The following is a 21,307-nucleotide window of genomic DNA, read 5'->3' on the forward strand; positions in this document are numbered from 1 at the left end:
GTGATAAATCTGAAATAATCATCATTGGCCCAAAAACGCTCACAAAATCCACCCATAACTTTGCCCTCAACATCGACGGTATCCCAGTATCCACCTCCCCTCACATCCGGAATCTTGGCGTCATCTTTGACCAAACCCTTTCCTTCGACAAATACACTAAACAGATCACAAAGTCAGCCTTCTTTCACCTGAAAAACATTGCCCGTCTCCGCTCATCCCTCTCCTCCACGGCTGCAGAAACCCTCATCCACGCCTTCATCACCTCCCGTCTGGACTACTGCAATAGCCTCCTCTATGGTTCACCCTCAAAAATCACCAATAAACTCCAATACATTCAGAACTCCGCTGCCCGTCTACTCACTCATTCCCGGACCCGTGACCACATCACCCCCGTCCTTTACAAGCTTCACTGGCTCTCCATCCCCCAGAGAATCCAGTACAAAATCCTCCTCTTGACATACAAAGCCCTCCATAACCTGGCCCCATCCTACCTGGCTGACCTCCTCTCCAGACACACTCCCACCCGCAACCTCCGCTCTGCTGGTACCAACCTCCTGACCCCCTCCATCCGGACCAAATTCAGATCCTGGGGGGACAGGGCCTTCTCCATCGCTGCTCCCACCCTCTGGAACTCACTACCTCACACCATCAGAGACTCCTCCTCACTCACCACATTCAAAACATCACTAAAGACCCACCTGTTCAACGCTGCATTCAACATTCAACCCACAGCATTTAACCCCTGACTATCTCTTCTCCTTCTCCCTCCTTTTGCTTTAAATATTTCCCTATTGATTCTTGTCTTGTCTTTTTGATTCTTGTCTTATATATATGCCGTATATCGCTGCTGTTTGTTTTCTTGATTCTTGTCTTTTTGCAATTGTTGTTTTCATGTATTGTTATGCATTATGTTTTCCACTCTGTCAAAGCGCCTTTGGGCTTCTGGAAAAGCGCTATACAAAATAAATGAATTATTATTATTATTATAATCTATTTGAGGTTTCTAAGTGCCCCAAGACAGCATATTGGGCCCAGTCCTGTTCAGAGTACATATATCAATAATGTCTCGGCCTGGCAGGATGGCCTAGAGGTATGCACATTGCACACTCATCTCAACTGTCTAGCCTGGGTTTGAATTCCGACCCAGCTATAAACTGTCATCCCGGTGTTTCACAGGCAGGGTGATTCACATCAATGTGTGCGCTGTCCCTTGGATTGACGTTGTACTCGGTGTCCCGTCAGCCGAGTTTGTGGACGTTAAAAATCCCATGGTGTTCTCCATGAAGAATAGGTGAGCTATCACCAGCACCAGTAACAAATTCCAAATTCCTGTCCTGACTTTGAGTCGGAGTAGCAACCCGACCAGGATGGTAGCCGAGCAACTGCTGTGGCAGCACAAACAATCGACACGATAATGATCCCTCCAATCTGAGGAAGTCCTTTCTTATTTTCATAAGACTCCTCATCATCATACTGCATTGTAACTCCACGTCGTACCTACAGGCCAATAGTAGCAGCTTCCCAGTCCGCTGACCTGGGAAGGATCAAACACTGTTCTCAAACGTGGAACACGTCTTTCCATCCAGGCAAATCCTGTATTCTCAGTTTGTTTCTCTGGAAGGATCGTCAAACAAACGCTCCTGTTTTAACAATCGACGATAGTCTCTTAGACCCAGTTTTAGGACCGGCAGAGAAGATAACTGAGAAGGAAGTTGAGGAAGCGATAAAAGCAATGAAGGGTAGAAAAGTGGGAGGGCCGACGGGAGTTGTGGGAGATATGTTGAAGGCAGCAGGAAGTTGGGGTGTGAAGAGAATGACAGAGATCTGTAATCTGGTGGTGAAAGAAGGCCGCATTCCAGTGGATTGGGAACTGAGTACCCTCGTCCCTCTATACAAGGGGAAAGGTGACCCTCTGGAGTGTGGCTCGTACCGAGCGATAAAGTTATTGGAGCATGGAATGAAGGTATTGGAAAGGGTGTTGGAGAGGAGGATAAGGAAGAAAGTGAAGATCGACGAAATGCAGTTTGGATTTATGCCAGGAAGAGGAACGACAGATGCCCTTTTCATTGTGAGGCAGTTGCAGGAGAAGTACATGGAGAAGAGGAAGAGGTTGTTTCTTGGGTTTGTTGATCTGGAGAAAGCATTCGATAGGGTTCCACGCAAAGTATTGACATGGGCATTGAGGAAGTTAGGAGTGGAGGAATGGTTGATCAGAGTAGTGATGGCAATGTACAAAAGAGCGCGCACAGCTGTAAGGACGAAGGACGGGAACAATGGGTTAGTTTGAGGTGAAGGTGGGAGTGCATCAGGGGTCGGTACTAAGTCCACTACTATTTGTAGCTGTGATGGAGGTGCTGGCTCAGAACGTAAAGGAGGGTTTACCGTGGGAGTTGTTGTATGCAGATGATCTGGTGTTGATTGCGGAAAGTATGGATGGACTGAAGGAAAAGATGAACAAGTGGAAGGAATGTATGGAGACGAAAGGTCTGAAGGTGAATATCAGAAAGACGAAGGTGATGGCAAGTGGTAAAGCATGTGGGGAGGTGGAAAGAACTGGGAAGTGGCCCTGTGCTGTGTGTAGGAAGGGTGTCGGAGTGAACTCCATTCAATGTACAATGTGCGCTGAGTGGGTTCATCAAAAATCTAGTGGTCTGAGAGGGTCATTAACCAGTGTGGCAGCTACATTCAAATGTAAGGTGTGCACAGAGGGAGCTGCAGATGGAGGAAATGTTGAGTTGGATCTTGGAGACGGCATGAAGCTGGAAGGTGTGAAAACATTTTGCTACCTCAGAGACATGCTGAATGGAGAAGGTGGATCAGACTCGGCAACGGTTGCTCGAGTGAGATGTGCATGGAAGAAGTTTTGGGAACTGAGTGGCGTGCTGATGATGAGGGGAGTGTCGTTGAAGCTGAAGGGAAAGGTGTATGCTGCATGTGAGAAGTGTTATGATTTATGGGAGCGAGACATGGGTAATGAACGTAGAGCAGCAACGAAGGTTGGAAAGACTGGAAATGCGAATGGTTCGACGGATGTGCGGAGTATCGTTGAGAGAGAGGAAGACAAATGATGAATTGCGAAAGATGATGGGAATAGAGCCTGTGATTGATGCTGTGAAGAGGAACAGGTTGAGATGGTTTGGTCATGTGTTGAGGAAGGATGAAAGTGACTGGTTGAGAAGAGTGATGGAAATGAATGTAGAAGGAAGTAGAGGATGGGGAAGACCGAGAAAGACTTGGCTAAAGATGGTGGAAGAAGAAATGCAGGCAAGGGGGTTAAAATAGAGAAGATTGTCATGGGGACCGCAAGGCTAACCCCCGCTCTAGTAGGGGAAATGGCCTTTAAAATGCATGTTGTTGTTGTTGTTGTTTGATAGTCTCTTAAACATCTGAGCGTCACCATCAGACTTGACCTCCGAGGTAGACAGACCATCAATCAAAGCTGGCTCCAAGAGCATCCTCCATCATACAAAGTCCTTTCTTGCTAAATATAAACTTCTCACAGCACGTGGCCATCATCCCATCATCCGTATCTGTTGGGAATATTGCTCTCCATGGGCTCAAGTTCCTGCTTAACAACCTGCTGCCCCTGGATGAATGTGCAATCCAAAGCTCTCATCATTGGCATCATCCACAAAGAAAGAGATGGCCATCATCCACAAACACGGACCTGATGGTCTCTCATGGCAGAGATTGGTTGGATCATCTCTCCTAAAGTCTTGCCCTCTCATTCCTCTAACCTGCCTCAACATCTACATGTCACATGCTTTCTTCCAGCAACCCCCCCACCTCATGAAACTCTCAAAATTCAGGATCAACGTTTGATTCCACTTGTTGGTTCCTCTTTTCTCACGCCTCTGAAACTGCATTTCTCATTTTGTTAAATCCCATACCTCCCTACAAAGTTTAAAGTTAGTGGTAAATGAACACCTCAGGTCACAAACTCGTCTTTTTCATCATCATTAACACTCCCCTACCTCTCTCCATCTATTTGCAGATTCTTATGTTTCTTGGAAATCTAGTTGTTCATCCCCTATTTTACAACACTCATATTATTTACTATTCACTATTGCATGGTTTGCAGGTCTGGAAGTGTGCTAATATCCCAGAGAAGAGTGAACAGTTTAAAGCAAGTACATCATTAACTCCTGACCTTGAGATCATTGTGGAGAGCATGACCAACGAGAAGTCTTCCTTGGATCAATTGCAGTACTTTATCACGTACTCCGTCTTCACTTGGTGCTGATGGTGAAGGTTGTAATGTGTTAGAATTAAATTACATTCATTTCGAATCAGATTATGCACTTATCTGGTAAGTACATTTTTCATAAGCAAAATGTAAGAATTTTTGACCACGTCACCTCCCTTTGCAAAGCATACCACACCCCACCCTAATACCCCCTTAATCCTCAGCTCTCTCTGATCTCCTTTCCCTTTCACATATTTCCCAAGTTTCCATGCCTCCATTGGAGGCTCATGAAGGAGCTATATGACAGAACAATAGGTTCATAGACCAACAAGATCAAAGGACAACAGGGAGAGAAAGACATTGCACATGAACAGATGGGTGGCAAAAGAGGAAAAAGAGATGAGAGGCGGGAGGGGAAGGGCTCAGCAAGAAAAGAGAGCGGAGGTTTCTATGGGGGAAAGTACAAGATCACTATGGGCAGCACTCCCAAGACTACAGGGAGGGGCATGAGACAACAGGGAGGGGCATGAGACAACAGACAAGGGAAATCAGCATGACAGATGAGAAAATAGAGGGACGAAGGTGAACATTCAGCTTAGAACCAGGGAGGGTAATTTGTTGTGGGACTCCAGAAAAACACGTGCGACCCGTGCAGGAGAGGGTGAGTGGAGTGAGACCAGAGGTGAGGGAATAAAACAACGAAACACCACCACGTACCTTGTGGTGGACGAGAAGCAGACCATTGGACTAGGCTATCTGCTGAGAGACGCCAATAACTCAGAGGGTTTTGGACTTGATCGTCTCCAGAGTACAAGGATGGGAAACAGCTACCACAGTCATTGTCAATACCCTTTCTTGTGTTTTAGGTTGTATTCTTTGGGAGACAAGTTTATAAAGCAAAAGAGGTAGTGCTGAAACTACAGGAATTTAGTGAAGCTTAGTGTGGAAGAGATTTTCCAAAACTATTTTGTGCAGTTTTGGTCACCACATCGGAGGATGGACACAGCTGCCATAGGAAGGGTTAAGCACAGAGTGACTACATTGATTCCGGGCCTAGCTAGACCCAGCTAGGAGAAACGGCTGAAAGAGAATGTGCATTTTACATTAGAAAGGAGGAGATTATGAGGGGATCTGCAAAAAATTTTTTAAGATAATGAAAGATATCTTCTCTTCTGGACTTGGTTATGACTAACTTCCCTGAAAATGTCTGCTGCTCTTCTTCTGCTCCAATCGGCTCATCTGATCATGTGCTTGTTAAAGTGGACATCTCTCTGACCATTCTCAGAGAGGCTCCTCAGCGTCGACGAGTCTGGCATTTCACTCAGGCCAACTGGCACGGTCTTCAAGCAGCCATCAATCATCTGGACTGGTCTCCCATCTCTACCGCCTCTGACATCAACTCATCCTGGGAATTCTTCCAAAGTAAATTGCTCTCTCTCATGCACAGATTTATCCCATCTCGTCTTCAGTTGTCATACCCTTCCTCCCGTCCATGGTACACGGAATCTTGTGGTGAGGCTATTGCCCAGAAACAACTTGCTTTCGTCTCCTGGAAAGCAAATCCAACGGAAGGAAATCTCATTTCCTTTCACAAAGCCCGAAACAAGTGTGTGTCCACCATCAGGAGAGCCAGGAAACAATATCTCTCCGTTCTCAAGACCGAACTCTCTTATCTGTCTCCCTCTTCCAAATCCTGGTGGCGTCTGGTCAAATCTGTTTCTGGTGTTTGTTGCCCCTCCATCCCCTCCCTCACCTCAAACGGCTGACTCCGCACGTGAAAAAGCTGAATGCCTCAACTCTGTGTTTGCCTCTAAATCTTGTGTCCCAAACCCATCCCTCTCTGTACCCACCATACCCAGTCATACCCAGCTGCTCCTGGACTCTGTGTCCTTTCCTCCTGACAAGGTGGAAAATTTTCTGTCAACCCTCGACTCTGATTCTGCAACTGGACCTGACGGCATCAGCCCAAGGGTCCTAAAATCCTGTTCTTCCGCTCTTTCACTCCCTCTCTCTGTTCTCTTTACCCTCTCTTTTGCTCAAGGTCATCTGCCATCTGCTTGGAAATCAGCCAACATCACTGCTTTGCACAAAAAAGGTGCAAAAACAGATCCAAGCAACTACAGACCAATCAGCCTTCTCCCAATTATCAGCAAAGTCATGGAATCCATCATTGCTTCAGATATGAAACCTTTCCTCTTCTCCAATGGCTTGATCTCTGATCATCAATTTGGTTTCAGACCTGGTCACTCTACTCTGGACATGCTGCTTCTGCTTTCTCAACAATGGATGGAGGTCCTCAATGCCAAACAGGAAATTAGAGCCATCTCCCTTGACATATCACGTGCCTTCGATACGGTCTGGCACCCCACTCTGCTCACCAAACTCTCCTCCTTTGGTATCCATGGAAATCTCCACGCATGGCTGGCGGACTTCCTCTCTAGTCGTAGTCAACGTGTGGCCCTGAATGGGTTTCTCTCATCTCCTCTTCCTGTTCAGGCTGGAGTTCCCCAAGGCAGTGTTCTGGGCCCTGTGCTTTTTCTGGTCTTCATCAATGATCTCTCCAACTCTCTTGAAAATCCTCTCTACCTCTTTGCTGATGACTCTACTCTCTGTCGCTCCATTCCTCATCCCTCAGATCGGCAGTCTGCAGCCTCCTCACTCTCTGCAGATCTGGACAAAATCACAGACTGGGCAAACAAGTGGAACATGTCTTTCAATCCTGACAAATCTCACACTCTTACGATGTCTCTCCAAAAAGACCGACTGGACAACCCTCCCATCCACTTTCTGAATAATCCTCTCCAAGAAGTTCTGTCACTCAAGCTTTTGGGTCTCACTATCTGCCATGATCTTTCCTGGGAAAACCACATTTCAAATCTGGCCTCCAAAGCCAGTCGCCGACTGGGCATCCTCTGTCGTGCGAAGTCCTTCTTTGGCACACCTGAGCTCCTCACCACATACAAGGCTTTCATCCGCAGCTCAATGGAATACTGCCCTCCCCTCTGGGCTGGTGCTCCTGCCTCACACCTAGCTCGTCTTCACGCTGTTGAAACCAATTCAGAATCATTGGAATCTCCCGCGATGAAGCTACCTCCAAGTGCCTCTCACTCACTCACCGCAGGCAGGTTGGTGGTCTTTCCGTCTTCTACCGACTCCTCTCTGGCCTTGCCTCCCCCAGCTCTCTCTGGGCTCTGTCCCCCAAATATTCCTACAGGTCGCACAAGATCTGCCTGCAACCCTCTTATGGTTAAACTGCCAAAATCAAGACTCTCTGCTCACCTTCACTCCTTCATTCCTCTTTTCTCCCACCTCTGGAACAAACTCCCTCACTCTCTTCAATCCCACTCCACCCTCCAGGTCTACAAAACAGCTGTTCACCACCATCTCTTATCTTCCCCCATCCAAAACCTTGATCTTTTCTACCCCCGCTAATTTCACCCCAAATCCACCTTTTTGAAATACCAACTTCTGTCCTTGGTCCTTGGCCAGAAGTCCTTGGTGTCCTTGTGTTTTATACTTCTCCCTCCCCCCCCCCCCCTTCCCACACCTCCTCCCCCCAAGCCCTCTCCCTTCCACACATCTCCCTGCTCTCAAATGTTGTTCGGGTTAGGGTTAGTTGTTCTTGTCACCTAACCAACTCGTCCACCTCCTTTTGTCATACCGCATCCACAACTTTTAGAATTATCACGCTATATATTGCACTTGGCCCTATATCTCAATGGTGAAGAATCACTTAAAACATTTAAATATTTGTGGATCCGGATTCGGATCTTCACCAAAATCAAAACAATTCATCCCTGTTACACACCCTACCTGTCCACCAAGTTTCGTCCAAATCCGTCCATAACTTTTTGAGAGATTGTGCTATTTGTCATTTTTGGCCTCATCTCTCAATGGCGAAGAATAACTTTTAAAACTCTAGTATCAGGATCCGGATCTTCACCAAAATCTAATCATTTCTTCCTTGTCACTTACCCATTCTCTCTACCAAATTTCATCCGAATCCGTCCACAACTTTATGAGATATCCTGTTCACAAACAAGCAGACAGACAGGGGTAAAAACATAACCTCCATCCACATTAGGTGGCAGAGGTAACAATTGTTTTGAGCTAACAATTGAACCTCTGACCTACCTTCCAGTAGGCTTTGCTCGTTGAGGCCAGTGACTTGCGACCTCCAATCTGTGATTTTCTCATTGGGTTTCACAAGAGTATCATACGCCACGTTGCCATGACGGCAAACCAGACTGACTCGAGCCAAGATATTAGACCGACCTGAGAAGCCACCACCCACCATCTCACAATCCAAAGCCAATTCTCTGCTAATACTGCAAAGAGAGGGGAAAGGTGGAAGAGGAGCAATCGTAAAGACATTTTGGAGAAGGTCCCGCCCGCCATTACATCCCCAATCGGTTCAGGCAGTGTGCCGAACGATACCCATCTGATATACAGTCGTGGCCATAAATATTGGCACCATTGCACTTTTTAAAAATAATGCACCATTTCTTACAGAAAATTGTTGAAGTTAAAAAATCTTTTGGTATCCACATATACACTACCGGTCAAAAGATTTTGAACACCTCAATTTTTCCAGTTTTTATTGAAATTTAAGCAACTCAAGTCCAGTGAATAACCTGAAATGGTACAAAGGTAAGCAGTAAACTGCTCGAGGTTAAAAAAAAGTTTAGGTTAGCAAAAACGGGAAAATAATGTAAATTGTACAGTTATATTGTAAAAAAAGGCCTTCTTCAGGGAACAAGCAATGGGTTAACAACTTACAGCTGTTCTGCAGCAATGTAAGTAAATTAAGCCTTGAAAGTTGATGCAAACAAGTCATACACGTGTCCCAACCTCTGCTGATTACTTGATTACAAACCCCCTGTCTGTATAAAAGCAGTATTGGAACAGACTGTTATTACACCCTCTGAAGCATTATTGGACAATATTGCACTGCAGGAAGTAGTATATTGGAAACTAGAAGAAACTCTGACAGGAAGAGGTCTGGCAGACCCAAAGCCACAACATAATCAGAAGACAAGTTTCTGAGAGTCAACAGCTTGCGTGATAGGTGGCTCACAGGACAACAGCTTCAAGCACAGCTTAACACTGGTCGAAGTAAGCAAGTCCCAGTTTGAACTGTGAAGAGAAGACTTCGAGCTGCAGGTTTGACAGGTCGAGTGACAGTAAGAAAGCCATTGCTAAGATGGCAAAATAAGAAAAAGAGGCTTGCCTGGGCCATGAAGCACCGCCAGTGGACTACTGAAGACTGGAAGAAGGTCTTATGGACCGATGAATCAAAATTTGAAATCTTTGATTCATCACGCAGGGTTTTTGTACACCGTCGAGTAGGCGAAAGGATGGTTCCTCAGTGTGTGACACCAACTGTCAAACATGGAGGAGGAAGCATGATGGTCTGGGGCTCTTTTGCTGGATCCAGAGTCGGCGACTTGCACAAAGTGACTGGCACCCTGAACCAAAAAGGGCTACCACAGCATTTTGCAGCACCATGCAATACCCTCTGGTATATGCCTAGTTGGTCAGGGGTTCATCCTACAGCAAGATAATGACCCTAAACACACCTCCAGGCTATGTCAAAACTACCTTCGAGGAAAAGAACAAGACGGTGGGCTTCAAATCATGGAATGGCCAGCACAGTCTCCAGACTTAAACCCCATCGAGCTGGTTTGGGATGAACTGGACAGAAGGGTGAAAGCAAAGCAACCTACAAGTGCAACACATTTGTGGGAACTTCTGCAACAGTGTTGGGAAGAACTTCCCGAACAATATTTGATTTCCATTGTAGAAAGAATGCCACGAGTGTGTTCGGCGGTTATATCTGCAAAAGGTGGCTACTTTGCTGAGTCAAAAATAAAAATTAAATTTTGTTAAACAAAATGATTCCATGATTTCTTTTTTATCTCCAATTGTTTATTTGTTCTATGTTTAATTTCAGAGTACATTGAGACATTAAACTGCGTAAATTTCAATAAAAACTAGAAAAATTGAGGTGTTCTAAAACTTTTGACCGGTAGTATATATTTCTTTGGTTTGCAGTGGAACAAAACAAAAAATAGAGGCAATATCTCTGGTGCTCACCTGGTAGAATAAACAGTGTACTGCACTGACTAAAGGTATTTTAAACCAATTTCAGTGGTTGCTAGGCGACAAGGCAGCATGTGGAATCACAACACAAACAACAACAACATGCATTTTAAGGCCATTTTCCCTGCCAGAGCGGGGGTTAGCCTTGCGGTCCCCATAACAATCTTCTCCATTTTGCCCTATTTTCTGCATCTCCCCTTGTTAACCCCCTTGCCCGCATTTCTTCTTCCACCATCTTTAGCCAAGTCTTTCTCGGTCTTCCCCGTCCTCTACTTCCTTCCACATTCATTTCCATCACTCTTCTCAACCAGTCACTTTCATCCTTCCTCAACACATGACCAAACCATCTCAACCTGTTCCTCTTCACAGCATCAATCACAGGCTCTATTCCCATCATCTTTCGCAATTCATCATTTGTCTTCCTCTCTCTCAACGACACTCCGCACATCCACCGAACCATTCGCATTTCCACCCTTTCCAGCCTTCGTTGCTGCTCTACGTTTATTGCTCTACATTCATTATGTGGAATCATACTAAAATAATCATAAGACTTTTGACAAACAAAAAAATACCTATTTTGGGGGGCATCAGCCCCCCACCCCCACCCCTTCTACCTCCTGAGATCACAATTTTTCCAATCCCTTGAAACAAGCATTAGTACAACATGGGTGATTAAGGTTGTGGTCAAGTTTCATCAAAATTGCATGTGTAGTTTCTGAGAAGAAAGCAAATACCTATTTTGGGGGGCAACCCCCCTGTCGACCCCCAAAAGGGCAGATTGTTTTTAATGCTGTGAACAAACTTTGGTACATCACGGGTGGTGAAGGTTGTGGTCAAGTTTCATCGAAATATTGTGTGTAGTTTCAGAGAAAAAAGCAAATTCCTATTTTGGGGGGTCAAACCTGGATCCACTTTGACCCCCGGTAAACCCCCATAGACACCGATTTTTTAAATGCCGTGAACAAACTTTAGTCACAACACAACAAATATCATTCATGCCAAATTTGGTCGCAATCCCATCAGCGGTTTCGGAGAAGAAGTTTCAAGTGTTTACGGATGGATGGTCTGACGGGCGGACAACACGCCATCACATGAGCTCCCCTGAACTTCGTTCCAGGTGAGCTAAAAAAAAATGAAAAAATTACTAAATCTTATCTTATTCCACACAGAAATCCTAAAGTGGTCCGGACAGTATTATTGGCACCTTTTAGAAGTTTAGAAAGAATTCGAATTCAAGCAGGTGATTCTCCTTTACTTTGGAAATGAACTCACCTATGGTGAGCTGCAGGTGCCTGCAATATAAAAATCACTCATTCAACCAGTTTGAATGGAGAAAAGGAGTCATTCTGCTGTTTTGTGTCACTGTGTGTACGACAATGAGCATGGAGAAAATAAAGAAAACCAGAGAATTGTCTGAGGAGGTCAGACACAAGATTGTAGCCAAGCATGGACAATCTCAAGGCTACAAGTCCATCTCTGGAAACCTTGATGTTCCTGTGTCCACCGTACACAATGTTATCAGGAAGTTCAATGCCCATGGCACTGCAGCCAACCTCCCTGGACGTGGCCACAAGAGAAAATTTAATCGACGATTGCAGCGAAGGATTGTTCGAATGGTGGAGAAAGCACCTCGATCAACTGCCAAACAGATTCAAGCTGAGCTTGAGATACAAGGTACGACAGTTTCAACTTGCACCATCCGTCACCAACTCAATGAAAGGGGGTTCTCTGGTAGGAGACCCAGGAGTACCCCACTGCTGAGAAAGCCCAACTGGGGTTTGCCAAAACTCACCTGAACAAGCCAAAATCCTTCTGGGAGAATGTCCTGTGGATAGATGAGACCAAATTAGAGCTTTTTGGGAAAGCACTAAATCCCATGGAACACCTGTGGGGAGATCTGAAAACAGCAGTTGGGAGAAGGCACCCTTCAAATCTGGGATAACTGGAGCAGTTTGCACAAGAAGAGTGGGCTAAACTGCCAGTAGAGAGGTGAAGGAAGCTCATTCATGGCTATAGGAAGCGCTTGACTGCAGTTATTTTGTCCAAAGGCCGTGCTACCAGATATTAAGTCGAGGGTGTCAATAATTTTGTCAATGCCATTTCTTTTTATTTTCTGATTTTAAAGGATATATTAAGATCTGAATAAAAAACAAAGGTTCTGTCATATTAACAGTGAAACAAAGAATTGTGGAGACCAAATACTTTTGTCAATTTCAACTTATTTTTAGAGAAAATCGTGAGTTATTTGAAAAAAGTGCAAGGGTGCAAATATTGTTTCCACGACTGTATCAGTAGTTGTCAGATCACTTAATTCTTCAGTAAACTCAGATTCATACATACTTCATTTGACTCAAACATTCTATAAGTGTGAAAAAGTGGACCACCGATTTCCCATAGCATGCTTTTACTATATTAATGGACACTGTATACTACATGTACAGTGGAAGGTTCGTTGGTGGGAGGGGTGGGATGGGGTGGAGGGAGTTTGTGCAGAGGGAGAGGATCATAAATTGAGAGGAAGGGAAGAGGGAAAGACAAGTAAGAAAGGGAACAGAATGGAAACATTATTTAAAATGTTTTCGTTTTTAACCAGATTGAGCTCATAGAAGAGCTGAATAACAGAGCGGTGAGAGTCTGACCACATCAACAGTGGAGAGGGTAACATGCAGCCAAGGGAAGGAAATTTAGGTTTGGAAAAAACAGAAAACAATAAAGCATAATAAGTATGGACACTGGGCAAAACAAGGCAACAGAGTGGGGACGTGGCAATCCTCCTGCTATGCCTATAGTCTATTTTATTTATTTCCTTCCTTTAAAAAGGAGAAAGTACACCGATGGATGAACAAAGGCCTGTTTTGAGGTAAACATTTGCTGCTTTGGGGTTGTCGCATTGATGTACTTTATGCGTGTTTATGCTTTACCCCAACAGAATTTCAAACAGGGCTGCGGTCCCTCGGTCCACTCACAAGTGCTCATACAGGAGATGTGTGTGTGTGTGTGTGTGTGTGTGTGTGTGTGTGTGTGTGTGTGTGTGTGTGTGTGTGTGTGTGGTCATTAAGCGCAACATATCATTATCATTGCTAACCCCCGCCCCCCCACCTCCCCACACTCCCCACCCCCTCTCCTCATGTTTCTTATTATTTTTTTCTCCCACCCCTCCCTGTCTCTCCCCACAACCCTCTCTTTTTCTCCTCTTCACCTCCCTGTCTCTCTCCCGCCGCCCCCTTTCTGTCTCTCCCCTCGCCCCTCTCTGTCTCTCCCCTCGGCCCCTCTCTGTCTCTCCCCTCGCCCCCTCGCCCCCTCTCCCCTCGCCCCCTCTCTGTCTCTCTCCTCGCCCCCTCTCCCCTCGCCCCCTCTCTGTCTCTCCCCTCGCCCCCTCTCTGTCTCTCCCCTTGCCCCCTCTCTGTCTCTCCCCTCGCCCCCTCTCTGTCTCTCCCCTCGCCCCCTCTCTGTCTCGCCCCCCTCTCCGTCTCTCCCCTCGCCCCTCTCCGTCTCTCCCCTCGCCCCCTCTCCCCCCTCTCTGTCTCTCCCCTCGCCGCCTCGCCCCCTCTCCCCTCGCCCCCTCTCTGTCTCTCCCCTCGCCCCCCTCTCTGTCTCTCTCCTCGCCCCCTCTCTGTCTCTCCCCTCGCCCCCTCTCTGTCTCTCCCCTCGCCCCCTCTCTGTCTCTCCCCTCGCCCCCTCTCTGTCTCTCCCCTCACCCCCTCTCTGTCTCTCCCCTCGCCCCCTCTCTGTCTCTCCCCTCGCCCCCTCTCTGTCTCTCCCCTCGCCCCCTCTCTGTCAATCCCCTCGCCCCCTCTCTGTCAATCCCCTCGCCTCCTCTCTGTCAATCCCCTCGCCCTCTCTGTCAATCCCCTCGCCCCCTCTCTGTCAATCCCCTCGCCCCCTCTCTGTCAATCCCCTCGCCCCCTCTCTGTCTCTCCCCTCGCCCCCCTCTCTGTCTCTCCCCTCGCCCCTCTCTGTCTCTCCCCTCGCCCCCTCTCTGTCTCTCCCCTCGCCCCCTCTCTGTCTCTCCCCTCGCCCCTCTCTGTCTCTCCCCTCGCCCCCTCTCTGTCTCTCCCCTCGCCCCCTCTCTGTCTCTCCCCTCGCCCCCTCTCTGTCTCTCCCCTCGCCCCTCTCTGTCTCTCCCCTCGCCCCTCTCTGTCTCTCCCCTTGGCCCCTCTCTGTCTCTCCCCTCGCCCCCTCTCTGTCTCTCCCCTCGCCCCCTCTCTGTCTCTCCCCTCGCCCCCTCTCTGTCTCTCCCCTCGCCCCCTCTCTGTCTCTCCCCTCGCCCCCTCTCTGTCTCTCCCCTCGCCCCCTCTCTGTCTCTCCCCTCGCCCCCTCTCTGTCTCTCCCCTCGCCCCCTCTCTGTCTCTCCCCTCGCCCCCTCTCTGTCTCTCCCCTCGCCCCTTCTCTGTCTCTGTGAGCTCCAAAGGTTAATCGCGATGAAACTTTATTGTTGAATCACATTTTTTACCACGATACACCTAACTATGGGTTTTATAGTCATTTTGCTCACAATTCATAACTTATAAACAAATGAGCCACCAACTATCACGGTGAAGGGGTGGGAGTCCGGAGGAAGCAGGGGAAGGGGAGGAAGGGGAAATGGTGGGAGGAGTGGGGGGGAAGGAGTGGCAAAGGGTGTGAGTCCGGAGGGAGGGGGTGGGATGAGTGATGGCAACACCGGGTACCTTTGCTCGTATCCAATAATTCAGGAAGTTTGATATTCAAAAAGCAATTTGTTTTAAACCATAGATATACAAGTCTAACCTTTGTGCACAGCGGGGACAGGTGCCATGGACCTCTGCTGCATCACCTAAACGAGATGTACATCTCCAGTCACCAACGTCAGCAAGCACTTCCAGATCCACATCGTCAAACCAGATTCCAGGGCTTGAGAGGGTACAGAAAAGTGAATGAGACAGAGGAAGTTTATGCAGATCTCAATATTATATAGGACAGAATATAACTGTCACAAATGATTTCCAAGTGATTGTTGGACATTGATCGATTATACAACTTTGAGTTTTGTGACGATAACCGTGTTGATGTTGTCATGGCTGTGTAAAGGGTGTAGAGATACTAAAGGAGCATGAAGTAGAATCAAGATGCAGGATTAGCAGGCTTGGAAAAACTCATGAGAAGATGGAGCAAATTAAGGATTTGATTTTTCATATCCCACATCCATCATTGCATCTTACCTCTACATCAATATCTATCTATAATTCCAGTAATCTCTGTGTGTATGTGTGTGTGTCTGTGTGTGTGTGTGTGTTTGTCTGTGACCGCTGTTTCTCGACAACCACGGGTCCGATATACTTTAAACTTGCCAGGTATATTGCTGGGGACCCGAGGATGTGCCTTTTCAAGGTTTCATATTAATCGGACAATTACTTACCGAGCTATGTCCAAAAAACGATTCAACCAATCAGAGAGCAGCAAGCTATCGCGTGTGCCGAACGTGGCGAACACACTCTGCCTCGGATGGCACATTTGAGAGCGTATTCATTTATTTCACGTTTGCAAACTATGTTGGCGCTATGTTGGCGTTAAACTATGTTTTAAAACTAATAAAAACCATTTCATGTAAATAGAGGGGGGGGGGGGGGGGGGGGGGGATTGTCACTGTACTCGCAAGCCGTTCGCCGTTCGCTTTGGCGTTGCGAATGGACCAAAACATTTCATGGACCAAACCATTTCATGTAAAGCGTTCGCCGTTCGCTTTGGCGTTGCGAATGGACCAAAACATTTCATGAACCAAACCATTTCATGTAAATAGAGGGGGGGATATAATTTTAGATATAGATATAGTACGGGCATGCCCTAGTACCTTTAATTTGCAGAACCTGTCATCACAAAAACAAATAAAAATTTGAAAGATCGAGCCTCATGGAAGAGCAAGGTGGTGGAGAGTATGAACCGTCAGGGTAACAGCTGACAACAAAAATCATGGGAATCAACGGGCAGGAAAAGTGAGGAAACAACAACCTTCAAATTAGAGGGTTACACCTGGTGGAATTAATGGGGGTTAAAAAAAATATGGGTAAGGATGTGGGAATGGGGAAAACATGAGATGGTGGTGCACGACACCTGCTTGAAAGCCTGAAGGATGAATTGGGTTGAACCACCACAGTATGGCAGGTCCACATGCCAAGGTTTAAATCCTGACCCAATTATAAACGTCCATCCTGGTGTTTCGCAGACAAGACAGGGCGATACATGTGTGTAAAGTCCCTCAGATAAACGTTAACCTGAGTGTCTCATCTGTTGGCATTAATTGGTGGACGGTAAGGATCCCACCATGTCTTCCCTGAAGATTAGGGCGAGTTAATGCTGGCACCCTGAACAAATTACAAATTCCTGCTGTTGTTGACTGCTCGGAAATCAATGGCAAACCACTCAGCACAACCAAACCACCCAGAGCTTAAAACAAAAGTAAACTCCCTGGGAGCCCCCCATAATCCGAAATAGAAAAATCGAAGCCCGACTGATTGTGTGGGCCAGAGTTGAAGGGTTGTATTGGGTTTTCAGAGCAGTCGGTTGGTAAAAAAGGGACAAGTCGGGATCCAAAATTTCAGGGAGCAAAGCCCCCTCCCCCCCCCCCTCTCCCAGGGATCAGTAATCGAAAAATATGAAATCGAAAAATCTAATACCGAGCGATCTGCAGATCATAGAGTCGAAGAGCTGTATCAGGTTTCAGAGCAATCGGTTGGTAAATAAGAGATGAGTGGGGATCCAAAGTTTTAGGGGTTAAACCTCCGCCCCCTCCCAGGAGCCCCCATGATCCAGAATCGAAAAATCAAAGCCTGAGAGATTGTGCGGGCCATCAAGTAGAAGGGTGTGTATCGGGTTTCAGAGCAATCAGTTGGTAAATAAGGGATGACTAAGGATCCAAAGTTTGGGGGTTAATCCCCTCAGGGAGACCCATGATCTGAAATCGAAAAATCTAAGCCTGAGCGATTGTGCGAGCTATTTTCTTGTATTCATGTTTGGTTGTCCTCAGTGAAAGACACATGAAAGCCCACTTGTACTTTGCAAAAAAGCACCTAAAGGACTCTCAGACTGTGAGAAACAAGATTCTGTGGGTTTTCATGTGTCTTTCACTGAGGAGAGGCTTCCGTCTGGCCACTCTGCCATAAAGCCCAGATCGGTGGAGTGTTGCAGTGATGGTTTTCCTTCTGGAAGTTTCTCCCATCTCCACACAGGATCTCTGTAGCTCAGCCAGAGTGACCATCGGGTTCTTGGTCACCTCTCTTACCAAGGCCCTTCTCCCCCGATTGCTCAGTTTGGCCGGGCGGCCAGCTCTAGGTAGAGTCCTGGTTGTTCCAAACGTCTTCCATTTAAGAATTATGGAGGCCACTGTGCTCTTGGGAACCTTCAATGCAGCAGAATTTTTTTTTGTAGGCTTCCCCCGATCTGTGCCTCAACACAATCCTGTCTCTGAGCTCTGCAGGCAGTTCCTTCGACCTCATGGCTTAGTTTTTGCTCTGATATGCATTGTCAGCTGTGAGACCTTATATAGACAGGTGTGTGCCTTTCCAAATCATGTCCAATCAATTGAATTTACCACAGGTGGACCCCAATCAAGGTGTAGAAACATCTCAAAGATGATCAAGAGAAATGGGAGGCACCTGAGCTAAATTTCAAGTCTCATAGCAAAGGGTCTGAATATTTATGTAAATGTGATATTTCAGTTTTTCTTTTTAATAAATTTGCAAAACTTTCTAAAATCCTGTTTTCTCTTTGTCATTATGGGGTATTGAGTGTAGATTGATGAGGGAAAAATGAATTTAAACGATTTCAGCATAAGGCTGCAACATAACAAAATGTGAAAAAAGTGAAGGGGTCTGAATACTTTCTGAATGCACTGTAGATATAGATGGAGAATAGATAGAAGACAGAATCTAGATAGATAGATTACACCCTCAGACCATTTATCTGGTGAGACGAATCCTGTATATTATACACTCAGCCCATTGCATTGCCGTACTAATTTAAATATATCATAAACATCATAAACAATACAACCATCATTAAATATATCATCATAAACAATACAAGACTTGCTTTCTCCATATAATCACATCATCATAATCATCATGCACCATGCTCTATACCAAGGCTCCTCAAAAGGTGGACTGTATTTCACAGCTGGATCGCGGGCGTCATCAGTCCAGACCGTGGAGCTAATTCTAATCCTCCTCAATGGATTGATTGCATGGTGTGAATTTAGCTGCTAAGTTTTTCTAAGTTAATCCCATCTCATGTTCTTCTATTCTATCTGCCCCTAATGATGTGTTAAGGGCCTGTGGCATTTATCCATACAGACCCAACTTGATAAATGATAAACACTAGAAGGGATTAACACGCACGAGATAATGAACATACACGGCATCTGATTTAATGGTATGTTTAAAAAAACCAAAAAAAAACCTTTAGAGGCCATTTTTCCCCACAAAGCAGGGGTTGGCCTTTTTCGGGGACCGTGGTTGTTGTTGTTTTTTTGGTCCCCTTTTTTTGAAGCAATGTTTTACGGCCGGATGCCCTTCCTGCCGCCAACCCTTTTTGTCGCCTTTTATGACAAGTAGGGAATTACCAGTGAACTGGTACTCAATTAGCCGACCTCGGAAGGATGACAGGCTGAGGCAACCCCCCTGGCGTTAATTCAGCGATCGACCGGGATTCGAACCCAGGATCCTAGAATCCCAAGCCGGCACCCTAACCGCTAGCCCAACACCAGGCTATTTAATGGTATGTTTAATGGAGGAAAATATTTTCTCCAGTCGGATCTTGTTTCCATTCCATTGCGAACAATAACTTTGCTGGATTGATTTGATCGTCATTGATATTTGATAGTGATATTGCTTGCTTATTGGTGTTTTGGTTTCTGGATTGGACCAATTTCATTTATATTTTATATTATCGATTTGATTTAATCGTACTCATTCATCCAACTTTATACTGGCAAGTACAACATGCCCTCCCTCCCCCTGCCCCCCTCCTTATAATGGGGCCTAGCTCACAATGAGTGAAACAGGCCGTTTGTACTGACTGCGTTTCCTAAACATGCCAAAAACATGTTTTATTAAAATTTAAGTAGCTGCTTGTTCTATTAACTCTCTGAACAGGTATGGTGTTCAATGAACTGCCTCGTTTAAAATGTCTTTGGTTGTTCGGCTTGCGAGATGCTAGAGAATTTTGCTTCTGGCCCACAATCAAAAATATTTGGGGACCCCTAGTCCTTACAGTCTGTTCTGCTGAAACATTTTTTTCCTTGATTCTGGATGGGTTGCCACTCCTGGATGGGTTGCCACTCCTGGATGGGTTGTCACTGATGCAAGATACTTAACCATAACGAATTGAAAGCACAAAAAAAATTCCTTTGTCAACAAGGCACATGGAGAAGCATGTGCAAGTGCATACACCATAGGACAAAGACTGCTGGCAAATTAACATTGGGAATGAAGTTCACACACGTGTCCTGGGTCCAAGTATTCAAAACGCCTTTCAATTGAATTGAAGTGGATACAGAATCGTGAAGAATGAAGCAAAGATCAAAAACATGTGAGCATCTCCATTATGTGGGAAACGTGAATAAGAACAAAAATAAATAAAATAAAACTAATTCCTCAAATAAGTTTTCGAAACAACACACACACCACAAATCTTCACACCATCTTCCTTACCTTTTCTCTATGTCAGTCTCCATCTCGCTCTTAATTTTTTGCTTCTTCGGGGGATTTTTCAAACTCCTCGACATTGCACAGCTCTTCTCGGTACTCGTGTAGAGCCCCTTCTCTTTGCATTTCATGGACCCATCTCCGCACTCCTTCCCGGGCCCTTTGCTTTTCAGGCCCCCAACTCCTCTTGATCTCTTCCCCTCTATGTTGCTTTGTCTTTTATTTATGTTTCCGGCTTTTATTACCACTTCCCTATTCTTCATACCAACTCTCCTTCCCAATCGTGCCTCAGTCCTTCCTTTGCGTTCCAATGTCAAGGACCTCTCTCCACGTGGCTTCTCTTTTTGTACCATACTCTTCCTTGGTGTCCTTCCACCTGTCAGATTCTTCACATCCCTGGATTCTTTCCCTTTCACCACCTTGGTCTTGGTCGTCTGTTGTTGCAGAAACTGGAAATATAAGAAGGTAATTATTTGCCATGTTTCAAAAATTGCAAAAATTGTGGATCAAAGTTATTTCTGCACTGATAAGGTTCAGATAGAGCTTGTGCATGAATCACCAACGAATACAGGACAAGGACATTAGGAAGACATCAGAACACTTTTACAATTAAAAGAGATTACTAGACAGTGGACAAAAATCAACAAATAATAAATTGGATTTGAACCTAGTATCATAACCTCTGTGCTCAGAAGGGAAAACCAACAGCCAAAGCAAAACTTCCACAGTCCTATAACATTACAGGTTTGAATGTAAAAGGAAACTCATAGTACAGCAGCAACTGAACGTTGGACAAATTGGTTGCTCGTTTTCATTATTTCTATGAACCAACGTCGATCGGCTCGCTGCACTCGCCTCACCACACATCGCTCCTGCGTTGTTAGGGTTTTAGCTTGGGATTAGACCGTGCATGACACCATAATATGTTAAATCAGGTCAATGAAAGGATCAGACCGTGCCTGACCATTTTAAATTCCCTATAATAAAATTTACTTGCGTAAGGGTAGGCGGCGGTAGGCGGCACTATTTGGGGGTAGGCGGCACTATCGCAAGTCAAAACCCCTTGGGGAGGGTGAAGATTGTTACATAACAACATTAATATTATGCTATTCACCATGTCACATTAATATTATTCACTGATAATTCCCTGTTTGTCGTTGAAGGCGGCAAAAAGGGTTGGCGTCAGGAAGGGCATCCGGCCGTAAAACATTGCTTCAAAAAGGGGACCAAAAAACAACAACTACCACGGTCCCCGAAAAGGCCAACCCCCGCTTTGCGGGGAAAAATGGCCTCTAAACGGTGGGTTTTTTTTGTTTTTTTAAATTATCATTAGTGTTGTTATTTCTTTTATTAGACGTGG

At 45.8% G+C, this 21,307-nt stretch overlaps 1 protein-coding gene across 1 annotated transcript in view; it reads right to left on the reverse strand.

Moving 5' to 3' along the window:
* The window catches only part of LOC137425174 (RNA exonuclease 4), a 47,403-nt gene that overhangs the window by 18,668 nt on the left and 7,428 nt on the right, over positions 1–21,307 (reverse strand). Inside the window, exons 3-6 of the mRNA XM_068113326.2 lie at positions 19,954–20,396; positions 15,038–15,160; positions 8,321–8,514; positions 4,151–4,239 (exon numbers count right to left, since the gene is read on the reverse strand). Coding sequence (XP_067969427.2) covers positions 4,151–4,239; positions 8,321–8,514; positions 15,038–15,160; positions 19,954–20,396 — 849 coding nt within the window. The remainder of the gene's footprint in view (positions 1–4,150; positions 4,240–8,320; positions 8,515–15,037; positions 15,161–19,953; positions 20,397–21,307) is intronic.

The sequence above is a fragment of the Myxine glutinosa genome, chromosome 4, assembly GCF_964187855.1.
Source record: "Myxine glutinosa chromosome 4, kmMyxGlut1.1, whole genome shotgun sequence".
NCBI classification, from domain to species: Eukaryota; Metazoa; Chordata; class Myxini; order Myxiniformes; family Myxinidae; genus Myxine; species Myxine glutinosa.